Consider the following 15,402-nt stretch of genomic DNA (forward strand, 5'->3'; position numbering starts at 1 on the left):
TACAAAGGAGATATTTCAGTTCTATATCTCTCATACAAACAAAACCATATGTGCAGGAAAGGGGGTATTAAGACTCCTGCTCATGCGTAAAAGGTTTCAGAAATCTCTCCTCCCTCTGATCTCCAGAACTAGAAATACATTTTAGAAGCCTTTATTGAGGGAAAGGATGTACTGTCAACGGTTCATACAATCACCTTATATACCACCTGCAGATAAAACATTGGAATTAAACTAAAGCTGGCCACTAACGGTCCAATTTCTAGCGAAAAATCGTTTGAGCGATCAGAAATTCTGATCGGATTGGTTGTGAATAATCTCCATTGGTGGACACAATCGATTATGAACGAGTGAAAAAAATGTCGCCCGAATGAATTTTCGTCGAACGAAAATTTGGATTTTCTTGGTGGTCGTGATAGATAGGAAGCAATGATTGGTTAGTTGATGGTGTAGTGAACGATTTTTCGTCCGATCAGAATTTCTGATCGCTCGAACGATTTTTCAATAGAAATTGGACCGTTAGTGGCCAGCTTAAGTATTGTGATTAACTAGCAGGAAAATTTGAGATAAAAAAAGCATTATTTCTACGTAGGGTAAGAGCTGGTTCATACAAGCGGCTGGCAGATGGCTAGTGCGGCTCATTTAGCTGATGCTAAACGCTTTGCTGCTACCGATCAGAAAAGTGTTTGGCATCGGTTACTGGCATTTAGTTGTGGTGTCACTAGTTTTAGTTTTGTCACACGTTTTGAGCCACTATGGGAAGACAGAACAGCACCAACGCAGCATACATGTAGACAACATGGCGCAATCTACCACAATGTTTACATGGACGCAAAAAGTTATAAACGTTTAATAAACGCTTTTATTAATTTGAATAGAACAGCAGTAGATCCCTTTGAAATGCTTTAGTCAACTGCTGAATATGTTGCTGTCACTTACCCACAATACAATTTTTACAGGCCGATCACTACATCGTTACCATGTCCACTCTGCTTCCCATCAAGAAAGTGATCAATTTGAGCTCAATGATGTACAAAATTGATCCCTTTCACAATTGGAAGCAGATCAGACATGTTGGAAATTATTGATCTGATCTGTGTTTTGAATGCAAATTTTCACATTGTTTTTTAATCTCCATCACAACATCACTATGACTACACAGGAAAAAGTATATGTATTGGAACGGACTAGAATAAATGCACTAAATGGAAACTACTCTATTTGTATTGGTGTGTGTACTAATGCAAATTTTCGCAATGCGACTTCGCACTTACAGAATGGCAGTTGCTCATGCCAAGAGGAAAGAAGAGGTTTGGCTTAGATAAGAAAAAATGCCATTAACGTACCTGAAATAAGTACATATATTAGATAAAAAACAGCTGATAATGGCCAATTTGACAGACGATTGTTTGCCTATTGCATGCACAGTGTACACCTGATGTTGCTCAAGGATTCAACATGTCAGATCACAATGTTATTTTCACTCCCCTGCATGCTCTGTCGTGACCCAATCATCATCCCTCTGTTCCCCTCCATACAGAATGCTAGTGATGCGTTTGTACAGCATCTGCCCCCGATTTGTCACCTGAGGGATCATTTACCCCCCCTGAAGGGGACAATCAAAGCCAGTGACAACTGCTTCTGCAAATCAGGCTAGGGATCTGCTAGGCGGATGAACTCTGAGCAACAGCTGATAGCTTTGTTCTCCCTGCTTGCCACATCCATTGTGTGACATCACGTCTGCGCCCCTCCCTCCCCATTTCAACAGAGCGCACAGTCAGCCTGCAGGCTGACTACGTAACCGTACAGGCTCAGCCCAGCAATTGGGTCCTTATCCCTGTTGGGCAACATCAATCAAGCATGTGTATGGGCCTTTACAGGTATACACACTGGTCTCGGTTTACAGCATTAATATTTCTTAGTTATAGGTTACCATACCTAAATAAAAAAAAAAAAAAAAAAAACCTTAGTAACAGTTTCTAAATCTACCCTTAATCTGACCATACATAATTCTATCACTGTATATATCTGTAATTGAAAAGTCAGTGAAAAATTATTAGGTACAGAAAAGAAAGTGAGAAGCAACTTACACTCCCGACACCAGTGTAATCTTGAATACATGCTGCACGTTAGCAGAGGGATTGCCTAAAGCCACATTAAGTGCCCGGTCGATGCTGAACGCCACCTGGCGAAGATAACGGTCTGAATTTTGTTGTCCGAACCCATCATATGGCACATATAGGTATGGAAAGATACCATGAAGATGAAGGCAAGTCTTCTGGCCTACAAAAATGTGAAGAACACATAAGTAATAATAATAATAATTGAGTAGAACATATCAATGACAAAACATTCCAACAGTAAGGTAAAAAAAACAAAATGTTGGCTGTGGTGTTAAAAGCAGATCATGAGCTATATGCAAGGGCTTATGGGACTAATGTGACTGACATAGTGAATGCATTAAAAATATAGCCTAAGCATTCTTCAATGGCAACAATTCTACTAAAGACGATTCGGTCATTGTTGTGACTTGTAAAACAGAGATAAGGCAACCAAGAGCCCAATATGGCATGTCAGAATAGCAAGGTATGTCCAGTAGTGCATCGGCTGTATTTTATACTCCCATGCATTGGTTAACTCAAAGGCAACCACTGTAATAGCTGGTGGGGAGAACTAACCCTATCCCACTTGAGTAGAAGGACCATTATCAAGAAAAATGTTAACATTTCATATCCATGTGTACACATACTCATATAGAATACATTTCTCCAAGATTTATTTTAAATGAACTATAAATTTCTTTTCTACCATGTTCTTGTCGATTACAGAAGATAGTAAAATCTGACAGGTTTTGGACTAGTTAATTGGCTCAAGGAGATTCCCAGGGTTTTCTTTATATTCAAATGCACTTACAGAATGGCAGTTCAGGCCAACTGCCAAAACAGTGTACAATCGAGTAGAGTAGCTGGCCACATCTTTGTATAGATCTTTTCCCATGCAGTGCTTTTGTAAAAAAGTAAGGACATACTGAAATCCTCTGAACAAATGGACAGGTCTAAAATCTGTCAGATCTGTCAGAATTTTATTGGCTACAATAAGCGATCGCAACATAGGAGAAAAGTACTTTATAGTGCATTTGAATCAGGGAGAAATGTACTTCTTATGAGTATGGGTATGCATGTATTTAAATTTTACAATTGTTGCAATAGCAGTCCTTTAAGAAGTAACTCTCTGTAGCAGGAAAGGGGTGTGACACCCCTCCACCAAAGGTGGACAAAGATCAATAAACATTTGGTAAACAGAGACGCTAGCAAGGATAAAATACACTAAAAACAGTTTAAAAATGAGTTAGGTGTGGACTTACCTCCTGTATTTGGACACTAGGAACTGTGCAAAGAACGATTTTTATTGGACAGCAAATTACTCCAAACTCTCATTAATTTACAGGACTAACCCGCTTTTATCAGGCAAAAGAAAAGGGTCACCTGTCCAGGGAACTCCCTAGGCACAGCACCTCAGTCTGTCATTACAGGAGGCAAGTCCACCACTACCTCCTTTTTAAACTGTTTTAGTGTATTTTATGCTTGTTGGCACCTCGGTTTCCCAATTGTTTGTTGATGTCTTTGTTGTGTCTAGCCACATTTACTCTTTAGTCAAAAGCAATCTGCTTATTTTAGCATTACTATATATAACAATACATTATGTACAGCTTTACTAGTGGGACAATGAAAACATTGTGGCACACAGATTGCATGTCGTCTTATCTATAACTGCACATCTTTTATTCTAGGATTTCTCAGGCATTCTACACACAATTCATACAATTTCATGCACTGTTCCATTAAAAATGTATACTGTACACACAAGACCACTCCGTTAAAAATGTATACACATAAGAAGAGTCTTTTGGGCAACTGTAATCTATGCGTAGTAGACTCACAAAGTCACCCTCTTTGCACTGGAGATTTCCATGGTGCTCAGGTGCCAATTAATTATACAATCTTAAATGTACAATCTGACCACTATGTAATACAAGGGAGTATCTAAGTATCCATTCAAAGTGTAATCACTCAATTTACCCTACTACTACATGGACTTGGTAGACTTGGTTGGATTGTAAAATCATGACTGTATCAATGAAGAACACCCTAATGGTGATCAGATGCTAAACCCACAGGGGTGCAAGCAGAGTAAAGACACAGTCAACAATAGTTGGCACCTGTTTGGCTTGGCACCTGTTCATCTCAGTGCAAATATGTCATGGATTGCTGACAGTCAGCAAAAGCAAAATCATTCTATGCTATTTTGCTGAAAGAAAAAATCCTACTGCCCGATTTTAAAGGTGCCCATTAACTGTACAAATTTTTTTCACTAAATGCGATCTTTCGATGCAATTTTTACGATCGAATTGTATAGAAAATTTGCCATTTATATAGGTAATCAATAGTGAACGATTCTTTGCTAGATTGTTTTATAGGGTAAAATCGATCTGAAAGTTGGAAAATGTGATCACATTTGAAGAAAGAATCGTTCAGTAAATGTGAACATTCTATAATTGCCTTCAGATTACTTACAATCATTCAAATCGCATAGAAACATTGCATTTAGTGAAAAATTGTACCGTTAATGGGTACCTTTAGACTGCAGGGCAGTGGAGATAGTGTGATCAGGTACGAACTCTTAGGGCTCAGCCACACTATAAGCTCTTTTCTGAGCGCTTGTGATTGATTAGCGCTTTCTGAACGCTTTTTAACCACTTGCCGACCGCACGCTTATACCGTGCGTCGGCAAAGTGGCAGCTGCAGGACCAGCGACACAGTACTGCGTCGCCAGCTGCAGGCTGATTAATCAGGAAGCAGCCGCTCGTGCGAGCGGCTGCTTCCTGTCAATTCACGGCGGGGGGCTCCGTGAATAGCCTGCGGGCCGCCGATGGCGGCTCGCAGGCTAAATGTAAACACAAGCGGAAATAATCCGCTTTGTTTACATTGTACGGCGCTGCTGCGCAGCAGCACCATAAAGCAGATCGGCGATCCCCGGCCAATCAGCGGCCGGGGATCGCCGCCATGTGACAGGAGACAGCCTGTCACTGGCTGCACAGGACGGATAGCGTCCTGTGCAGCCCGGATCACCGGGGGGGGGGGGGGGGCCAGGTAGGAGAGGGAGGGGGAGGATTTCGCCGCGGAAGGGGGCTTTGAGGTGCGCCCCCCCCCCCCCCGCAACACCCGGCAGGCAGGAGCGATCAGACCCCCCCAGCACATCATCCCCCTAGTGGGGAAAAAAGGGGGGCGATCTGGTCGCTCTGCCTGCACGCTGATCTGTGCTGGGGGCTGCACAGCCCACCCAGCACAGATCAGCTACAACAGCGCTGGTCCTTAAGGGGGGGGTAAAGGGTGGGTCCTCAAGTGGTTAAAAATCGCTCCCATTCACTTTCATTAAAATCGCTACGCTAATAAATCACAAGCGCTTAGAAAAGCGCTTATAGTGTGGCTGAGCCCTTATATAGTGTGAAAGAGCCCTAACAATGCCTCCTGCTCTGTGCAACCAATTATTCCAGCAGCAACGTGGGGATTTTTGGACAAGCCTGTGAGAGCTGTACTCCTAACAAAATACTGAAGGTACTGCAGCTAAGCACAGCTACTGAGCGCACAAGTTTTGGAAATTCTTAGCTGACCACAGATTGAAGGAATTATACTTCTTTAATATTATACTGAAAAATGAGTTGTGCAGCACCAATCTACGTTTGTGACATTTAAAAAAAAAAAAATGTGGAAACTTCCCTTTAAAGTTACATTACTTAAAAATAAACAATTTTAATATCCCTTAGGCCCCCTTTTCCACATATCGGGAGACTGCCTTCACAATTTTACACAATGTGGTTGTGTGGGTAAGAGGCCTCAGGGTTCTTTTATACTACACATAATTAGGCCTGAAACCTACTAGGAGTGCTTTTCTGAGCGATTTGTGATTTGAAAAGCTCTTGCTAATATAATGCTATGGGTGCGATGCGATTTTATAAAAAACCTCCCCTACCATTGCATCAGCAAGAGCTTTTTCAAATCACTAGCGCTTAGAAAAGGCTTCTAGTGGGTTTGAGCCCTCATGCTGCGCTTTCCAATAACAAAACAAAACACAAGGACATCAGCAAAATAATGAAAATCACAGGAACCCTTTTATACTAGAGCGATGCGATATTGCCTGATTGCAAAAGTCCTGCATTTGTTTCTGCATTTTCTTCTTGTGTTCCTAGCATCCAATGAAAAGAACAATGTAAAACTGTAATTCCAGATAACAGCTCTACACTATACAGGAGCAAGACAGGATAAGAATATGGATATATGGATAATACTAGTTCATACACCCTGCAAAACACACAGAAAACTACTGAAGCAAAACAAATAGAATGGTTCTACAGGCACTTTAAACTTGCTCTAGTATGAAAAAAATGGCATGCTCAAATGTATTCCTCCAGTGTTCAGGATATAAGTACCATAAGTTTAATGCCAGAATAGGGAGAGACAGATGAGCGTGCAGACACTGCTTTCACTTGGGACCTGCTGCAAGGCTCACAACTAAATATGGTAAGAATTTTGTGCACGAGTCCAAAATGCTCAGATACAGTAATGGCTGGCATCAGTCACACAAATCTGAATGCAGCTGAGAATAGTGACCCGTGAATAATTCACCAAATATGAGAAGGAAGTTCCACTGCAAATACACTAAAGGTTTTACAAACATGCTCTTTTTCCTACTACACACTACAAATGACATTTAGAAATGAACTCCAAAGTTCTCATGTATAAAAATAACACACAAAAAATACTTTTAATATATAGCAAGCAGATTGACCATTCTTTCTGATCGTTTTTAAACATGAGAATGCTGCTTTACCATCACGACTGCCAGTCTGTCAAAGCCAGTCTGATGAAGAGCAGCCCTTTCTCAATCAATGTTCAGCCAATACAGTGGGCCTCGACTCTCTTTGCATTAGGTATGATGTCTTTATTGAGGCAAACATCTAACTACATGATAATGCCTATGGTAAGCATTGGAGTTCACATTGGTTTAAAACTAGATCTTCGGGATCCATCATAACGTGCATTGTGTTTGGCGCACAGGAATATCAGACATTGCACAGAAAGGAACGCTGGAGGTCACTACAAAAAGTGTTGTGTTGCAGTGAGTTGTGGTAAGTAACAATGCATTGTGTCCCATTATATGCGCTGCACCATTTAGCGTAAACATAAAAGGGGTCAGAGTGACAACAGACAGCCTATGGCCATGCATTTTGGTCATGAATGGCCGCTTTGACTTACCATATTTTCCTTTCTGAGGTATAAAGCGCACTTTTTCTCCCCCCAAAATAGGGAGAAAAAGTCCCTGTGTCTTATGTGGCAAAGGCAAGGAATCCCGGACTTACGAACACCGATACGAACTGCTGCCATGTCGGGGATTTCCTGCTTTTGTGTGCCTGGCCCCCTGCGTGTCTTCCTCCTCCCTACCCCTTGCGTCTCTTGGCCCCCTGGGTGAAGTTTGAGTAGCGGCAGCTTACCTTCGCCATGCTCCCGTGCTGATCCCAGACCATTGCGCTTCCTCCCGCTAGCCTCCTCTCCCTCCCCCTTGCGATGACTGCAGACATCTGTCTCCCCTGCACTTCTTGCGCTAGCGAGCGGCTTGAACTGTGCGGCATCAGGTCAAGCTGCTCGCTAGAGCAAGAAGTGCAGGGGAGACAGATGTCTGCAGTCATTGCAGGAACATTGCGAAGGTAATGGCCCATACTCACGGGCTACATTTGTGGCCTGTCGCTAGTGTGCGCGACAGGCCGGCGACATCTCATCGCCAGGTCCCTCCGCATACACACGGCGGAGGGACCTGGCAACTGATGCGGCGGAAGCTGTCGCTGTTGTTCCTCCCCCCACCGGAAGCTCAAGGTATTCCCTGCTTGTTGCTGTCGCTAGTCCGCATACCCACGCGGGGACACAAAGGGGAGGGAGGAAGGCATGCCCTCCGTTTTTTGCCCTCTAAACTTGGGTGCGTCTTATATTCTAGAGCATCTTATACGGCAGAAAATACGGTTCATAGACGTGCATATAATAAAGGCTCTGGCTAAGAAGGGCACCAGATATAAACAATATTAAAGTTATCCTAACCCTAAGACCCCCCCCCCCCCCTTCCCCGGTGGTGCCTATCCCTAAGACCCCGCCTGGTGATGCCCAACCTTAATCCCCCACTTTGTTTGTGTAAAATAGATTTGTATATGATCGTTTATGGTTTTATTTAACATAGAAAAAAAATTATAAGTATTCAAACATAAAAATAAACTTTTTTTCATACATAAGTTTAAGTACGTTTGTTGAATAGCGGAAGGAGCTTGTGGTGCAAAAAGTTGAAATGCAAACTTTTTTTTTTCTGAGAAAGCATAGGGAACAGTTTTAGAAACAATTATACAGTTTTAGAAACAAATATTAGTTACATGTTAAATAACGGGTTACTGTAATCGATAGATTTGTTATGGAAATGAAAGTAAAAGTGATATATTTGAGAACAACCGAGCTGCCTGTGGACTTTGCAGAAGCCTGGCTGCCAAGATGCTGCTTCCAGCCCACGGACACACTCCCCTGTGTTCCAGGGCTAAGAGGGAAGAAAAGTGCCATCCCATCCACATCCCCTCAGTGGAAGCACTGTGGAGGAGAGAGCCCTAGCCATGCCCCAGTTCCATACAAAGAATAAGCAACAGCATGGACCATGCTCTCCTCTAGCAAGTACCGTAGGAAGTCATAGGTTGTTGCAGGTGGGAGGAATAGTAAGTCCCCATCACTGGTAACATAGGGGGGGAGGGGGGGGGGGGGAGATAAATGCTTTAACAAACTGTCATGTTACTTTTTCTATGGTGTGTGTGTGCGCATGCATATGTGTACACAGCAGAAACCTGTTTAGACTGTTTCGATCTGTAGTTCATGTATGGTGTTGCTGTAATTTGTAGTTCATCTGTTACTGGAATCTGTGGCAACCAGTGTGTTGTGTAACAGTTTTCTGGCCAGTTTTGTGTGAAGTCTGTGCCCAATCTGTGCCTGTCTGTTAAATTCAGCTACGTCTGCCACTGAGTTCTCTCTCCCTTGGTCGCAATATCCCTGAATCGTCTCAACATCACAGCAAAACATCATTTTAATAAAAGGAGAATGCACTGAGCTTGCAGTAACCCTTAAGAGGCCCATACACTGGTCGATTTCAGCAATCGACTGATCGATCTACTCTATTGAATCGATTGACTGTAAATCGATTCTATCAAATCAGCCGATCGCTTGATTTGTGGCCAATTTTGATCGATCTGGTCTATCTGACTGGATGGAAAATCTAGGTCGATCTGCTGCTGCTGGAAGCAGATCGATGGCCCATAGAGTTGCATTGGATCTAATAGTCCAATAATGCATTTACATCGATTTCATTCTGAAATCTATTGGAAATCTGTTCCTAGTGTGTGGCACACATCAGATAGATTCCTGTCAGATGCGACTTGACAGGCAGCTGACAAATCTATCTGATGGTCGAATCTGCTGCAAATCTTTAAGTGTATGGCCACCTTTACTATGAACAGATATAATCTAGTAGATGGTTGCAATCTCTTATAACCTAATAGGAGATGGTGTTTAATAAGATCAGGCCTATAACGTTCTTGAGCTCAAGAAAAGCTAATCAGGTCCGAATTACCGAGGTCCAATCAAACATTTGCCATTTGCAGCATATACGACGCACATACCTTTATAAAATATATTTGTGCCTTATGTGAAATAAACCTATACTGAAAGGGAGAGAGCAAAAGAACAAAGCGATTACTTTTATTGCAAACAGCAAGCATCACACGCAGCAGTACTAGGGCCTGAAATGTTAATTGCAGCTATGGTGCACTGGGGTGTTTAGATTCAGTGGCAGTGAGGTTAGTATTAGGTGAAGCGGCAGTGAGGTTAGCGTTAGGTGAAGCGGCAGTGAGGTTAGCGTTAGATGTAGCGGCAGTGAGGATAGCGTTAGGTGTAGCGGCAGTGAGGATAGCGTTAGGTGTAGCGGCAGTGAGGATAGCGTTAGGTGTAGCGGCAGTGAGGATAGCGTTAGGTGTAGCGGCAGTGAGGTTAGGTGAAGTGGCAGTGAGGTTAGGGTTAGGTGAAGTGGCAGTTAGGTTAGGGTTAGGTGAAGTGGCAGTTAGGTTAGGGCTAGCTGAAGTGGCAGTGAGGTTAGCGTTAGGTGAAGTGGCAGTGAGGTTAGCATTAGGTGTAGTGGCAGTGAGGTTAGGGCTAGCTGTAGTGGCAGCGAGGTTAGCGTCAGGTGAAGTGGCAGTTAGGTTAGGGTTAGGTGAAGTGGCAGTTAGGTTAGGGTTAGGTGAAGTGGCAGTTAGGTTAGGGCTAGCTGAAGTGGCAGTGAGGTTAGCGTTAGGTGAAGTGGCAGTGAGGTTAGGGTTAGGTGAAGTGGCAGTGAGGTTAGCTTTAGGTGAAGTGGCAGTGAGGTTAGCGTTAGGTGTAGTGGCAATGAGGTCAGGGTTAGGTGTGGTGGCAGTGAGATTAGTGTTAGGTGTAGCAGCAGTAGTGAGATTAGTGTAAGAGGATAGGTTAGAATTACCGTTTAACGCAAGCGAAGCGTAAAATAGTAATAAAAAAAATTAGCAATATGACTACTATTGGAAATTCGTGCCAATCTCAATGTACATACTAAGTGTAATACTAAAACTACGGTACGCCCACAGAACCAATTTGTACTGCCTTTGTGATAAAGAAATGTTCAAGATGAACACCATGGGCTCGATTCACAAAGCGGTGCTAACCCAGTTAGAGACTTTAGGCATGATAACCATTGCACCACGCTGGTGAAAAGCCAGTTTAGGTGTGATAAGTTTAGGCGTGATAAGTTTAGGTGTGATAAGTTTAGGCGTGCTAAGTTTAGATAAGTTTAGATCGCTTGCCAAGTCCCGCACGCAAAGCAGCACCATTAAACTTTATACGAAGTGCACCAGACTTTGCTAGCGTAAAACTTTTGATCAGCTGTGCACTGCGGTGCTAACCCAGTTGGCGCTTAAACTTATCATGCCTAAACTTATCACACCTAAGCTTATCATGCCTAAACTTATCACACCTAAACTTATCACACCTAAACTTATCATGCCTAAACTGAGTTTAGGCGTGATAAAGGGCTTTTCACCAGCGTGCTAACTGTTAGCACCGCTTTGTGAATCAGGCCCCATGTGTTGTGGAACAGAGAAAGAAACAGCAAAACGTTTCTTTTTAGTCTCCATATTGGATAAGCTGCCTTAACAAACAGGCCCTTACCACTGGCCCTAAATTTAGAAGTTTAAGGCAGTGCTGTAGAATGAAAAATCGAAATCTCAAGGGTTCCAAAGCGATTGTTCTTAATCTCACTGGACATGTGCTTGCCTTCAATTGCAGAACTCCCGAGGCCGTCTAGTGTGTTATTTACAGCACTCTTACAGCCTGCTTGGCACACAGCCTGGACATTTCCCTGTATGGTCTTATCTGCCTGTCCACCTCAGCAAAGCAAAGTTATTGTAATGGGGTCTGTGCAGGAACTGAATGGAACGCGTAAGATGCACGAATTCACAAATCCTGACTGGTAAAACACTGCTGCTGTGAGCCCCTGTGATTCACTGAGGCTGTTACTCAACAGTATCAACAGTTGTTACAGAACACAGATAAAAAGATGGAGTGTACACAGAACTAAAATCTTAGCAGGCTAGTAGCATATAACTGGTTTATAAACAACAAAAGCAAAACTGTGTTGTACATGGCAACAAGTCAGCTCGTTTCTAACATTTTCTAGCCATCACAGTGATCTGGTGTAAGCAATGCTTCTTTCCCCTTTCCATGAGCCCCTCAGCTTAGCCCCAGCCAGACCGATCAACGAAACCTAAACTACCCATGATATTGCAAGAGTTTTAAACGTTCAAAGAAAATATCCATATATAATACCATTATAGTTTTTGGTTAGCAAGCACTCGGTATACAGCAGAGCTACAAAGTGGTTTATTGAAAATGATCCAATACAAAAGATAAAGATGACTTTTATAAATCTGTATGAAAAAAGTTCAAATCAAAATACAGGTGGTCCCCTACAAGTCATTACAAACTGCAAATGTGCTGTAGTGTGCGAATTAGCGTCACACACGTTAATTACGGTGACAAACGCATTTACGAGGAGGGTGGAGCTTTCACCTGAATTACAGCTGATCCGGTAAGTAATTAACCCCCTACATCTCCCCCCCTACCCCCCACCCGCATCATTAAGACAAGACATGCTCTGTCTTTTATACTGGAGGTGCTCTTTAGGAAGTTTTATTGGCTCCATGACGAGACCTGCTGGGAGCATGGGGCTTGCTGAAGCTAAAGCCTTGTACAGATGTACAAGGTCCCTTAGCAGGGATTGATCCCTCAGCAACATTTTGGATCTCGAAGGCTAGCGATGTACAGTACGTGTTACTATGGACGTGGGCAAAGAGGCAACATGCAGTGCACAGAGTGTTGAAAATGTGCAAAAGATTGCATACACGTCTAAAGGTGGCCAAAAACGTATAGATGGCCGCCAGATTCGACCATCAGCAAGATGCCAGTCAGCTTAAATCTGATCTGAGATGGATCTATTACTGCCACACACTAGGCATAGATTTTTAATAGATTTCAGCTTAAAACCTATCTAAATCTATCAAATAGCAGTGTTGCATCGTTTGATGCAGTGCAGGGCTATGGGCCATCAATCTGCTGATGCTCACGATTTTGGTCAGAGATCGAGCCAGAAATCAATCGAGCCTCCCACAGCATCGATTTGTAACAAATTTCATTAGAGTCACTGAATCTGCAGGACATTGACGGGAAAAATCCATAAGTGCACGGACACCTTAAAACAGCATAAATTATTTGAAATCTTTGTCAGTGTAGGTCGCAGAAAATGAGAACCTGGGAAAGAAAGCAGCAGGGTTCCCAGCAACTGAAACCAGAGTGACAGGCAGGCGTGCAGCCTGCTCACATTCCTGTACAGTGAAGTTACATGAGGCCAGGGGTGTGGCAATAGCGGGCGTACAGATGAAGAGGGAGTGTGCTATGAAACACAAAAATTCTCCTCTCCACCGCAAACAAAGAAGATCTCTTTCAGGATTTCACAATACAGAACAATACAGAAAGTAATTGCTTTAGAAAAAAAGAACCTGGTACACTCTACAAAACCTAAAAGTTGACCGCATAATTCAATTCTTCTCAACAACCAGCAAAGTTGAATTCTTGGGGAAAAAAAAAAAAAAAAACATATGGCACATTTCTAAAACATCTGCAATATGGGGACTGTGTGTGCCGACCATTCATCAACTAATATTGAGCTATTATTTTTTTTTCCACAGCAGTCTGGAACAGACCTACTTGCTCTGAGCATCACATCTCTTTGCCAGTCACTAGAGCAGATGTCTCACGCTAACCTTCTAAAACATGTCTATTGGCGCTCATATTGCAGAGCGGCTGCAGCCACAACATAACCTACAATGCTATGTTTAGATCTTATGACTGATTGGGAACGGAGATCTCTTCATAGCCAATATGTTTTTTACATACTTCCCAGCTCATGCTTAGCATGAAAAGGTTATTAGGGCAGCAGTGGTGTCGTAACAATATGGGGTGGGGGCAAGAGGGGTGGCAGCATGAGGGGAGAGCATTGGCCACCTCAGGCTCTCCCCTCAAGCATTAATAGGTTGCAGCAGCGGCGGGAAGGTACACAGACATACCTCAATGCGGTCCACGCGCAAGAGGTTCCTCTCTCTAAGCGTCTGACGCTACTTCCTGTTTATCAGGAAGCAGCGTGTGGCATTTAGAGATCGGACCTCTGTGGTGTAACACATGAAGCAGAGTCCCCAACCGTCCCGGTTTCATCGGGAAGGTCCCGATTTGGGGGGCCCCTCCCGCGCTGCCCCCCCTTCTGTCCCAGCCGCTGGGCAAGGGAAAAAAAAAAAAAACTTGATCGAGGCACCAGCCGCAGGGGATGCCGTATGCTCTGCGGGATGGGTGGCTGCTATTTCTCCCTCCCTCCCTCCTAATGTGCCCCCCCCCCCCTGCCTGCAGAGAGTTAAATGCGCAGCGGAGCGAGCTGTCATTAATCTTACCATTGCCTCTCCGTACTGGGATCTGGCTCCATACCGGGATCTGGCTCTTCTAGGCTTCCTGTGACGTCACAGGAAGCAGGATGCCGAGAAGACCAGATGAGATCCCGGTACGGAGAGGCAGTGGTAAGATGAATGAAAGCCCGCTCTGCTGCGCTGCGCATTTAACTCTCTGCAGGCGGGGGGACTGGAGGGCCCATTAGGAGGGAGGGAGAAATAGCGGCCACCCATCGCTCATAGCATACGGCATCCCCAGGGCTGGTGCCTCGATCAGTTTTTTCTCTCCCCTCCTCCCCACCCACGGGCAACCTCACGCTCCCCCCTCCCTTTTGGGAGTAATAATAATAATAATAATAATAATAATAATATTAAATAAAATAAAAAATATAAAAAAAAAAATTAAAAATAAAATTGGTGGGCGTGACTAGGGGGTGTTGTGGGTGTGGTTTGGGGTATGGCATAAGTGTCCTGTTTTCAGACATTAAAATGTTGGGAGGTATGCATGAAGGTCTGTTTGTGTTCCAGCCCGCTGCTGCTGCCGCCTATTAATGCTGAAGGGGGAGTGCTGAGCGGGCCAAATTTTCGCAGGAGGACCCAGTGATTTCTAGTTACGCCCCTGTAGGGCAGTGCAGTAACTTTTTTCATGACAGCATCCATTGATTTGATCAATTGTCATGATTCTCCTGAAAGCCAAATGTGCCAGAGTGAGGGAGGCAATGTGTTTATCACACAAACAATTTTCCACCAGTGAGCAACTGATTAATTGCGGGACTGGCAGTTACCAGTGTATGCCTAGCTTTACTACTACGGTACTTCTCAAAAACTAATGCTGATTATACACAATACAGCAGATAGATGGCTCGATAGATAATTTCTGGCAGGTCCAACCTGATTTTGATCATTTTTCTGATCATTTTTCTGATCAATTATCAGATCACTTCTATACAAATCGATCAGAAAAACAATCTAAAATCAGATCAGACTTATTGGAAATTGTCTATCTAGCCATCTATCTGCTGAAAAAACGATTTTTGTATGTCTCTGTGACAAGAGAGAGAGATATGAGAACAATGGCAGCACTGTGACACTGAGAAGGGTTAGCTGGCCTGGTTCACAATGCATGGATAAAAAACTGATTTGTGGAACATTTAATGGGAATGCAGAAAGAAATAAAACTGACTTTGATTGTAAGTTTACCCCCCTCAAGGCAGTATTCTTCTTCCTGTGTACCACACGGAGCCATTTTATGCAGCTTCAGTGCTTGCCAACAC

General features: G+C 43.4%; 1 protein-coding gene across 2 annotated transcripts in view; it reads right to left on the reverse strand.

Moving 5' to 3' along the window:
• The window catches only part of REV3L (REV3 like, DNA directed polymerase zeta catalytic subunit), a 235,884-nt gene that overhangs the window by 148,684 nt on the left and 71,798 nt on the right, over nt 1-15,402 (reverse strand). For both annotated transcript variants that reach the window (XM_068231311.1, XM_068231310.1), the window contains exon 2: nt 2,088-2,280. In XM_068231311.1, the coding sequence (XP_068087412.1) occupies nt 2,088-2,280 (193 nt within the window). The remainder of the gene's footprint in view (nt 1-2,087; nt 2,281-15,402) is intronic.

Source organism: Hyperolius riggenbachi, chromosome 4, assembly GCF_040937935.1.
Source record: "Hyperolius riggenbachi isolate aHypRig1 chromosome 4, aHypRig1.pri, whole genome shotgun sequence".
Classification (NCBI taxonomy): domain Eukaryota; kingdom Metazoa; phylum Chordata; class Amphibia; order Anura; family Hyperoliidae; genus Hyperolius; species Hyperolius riggenbachi.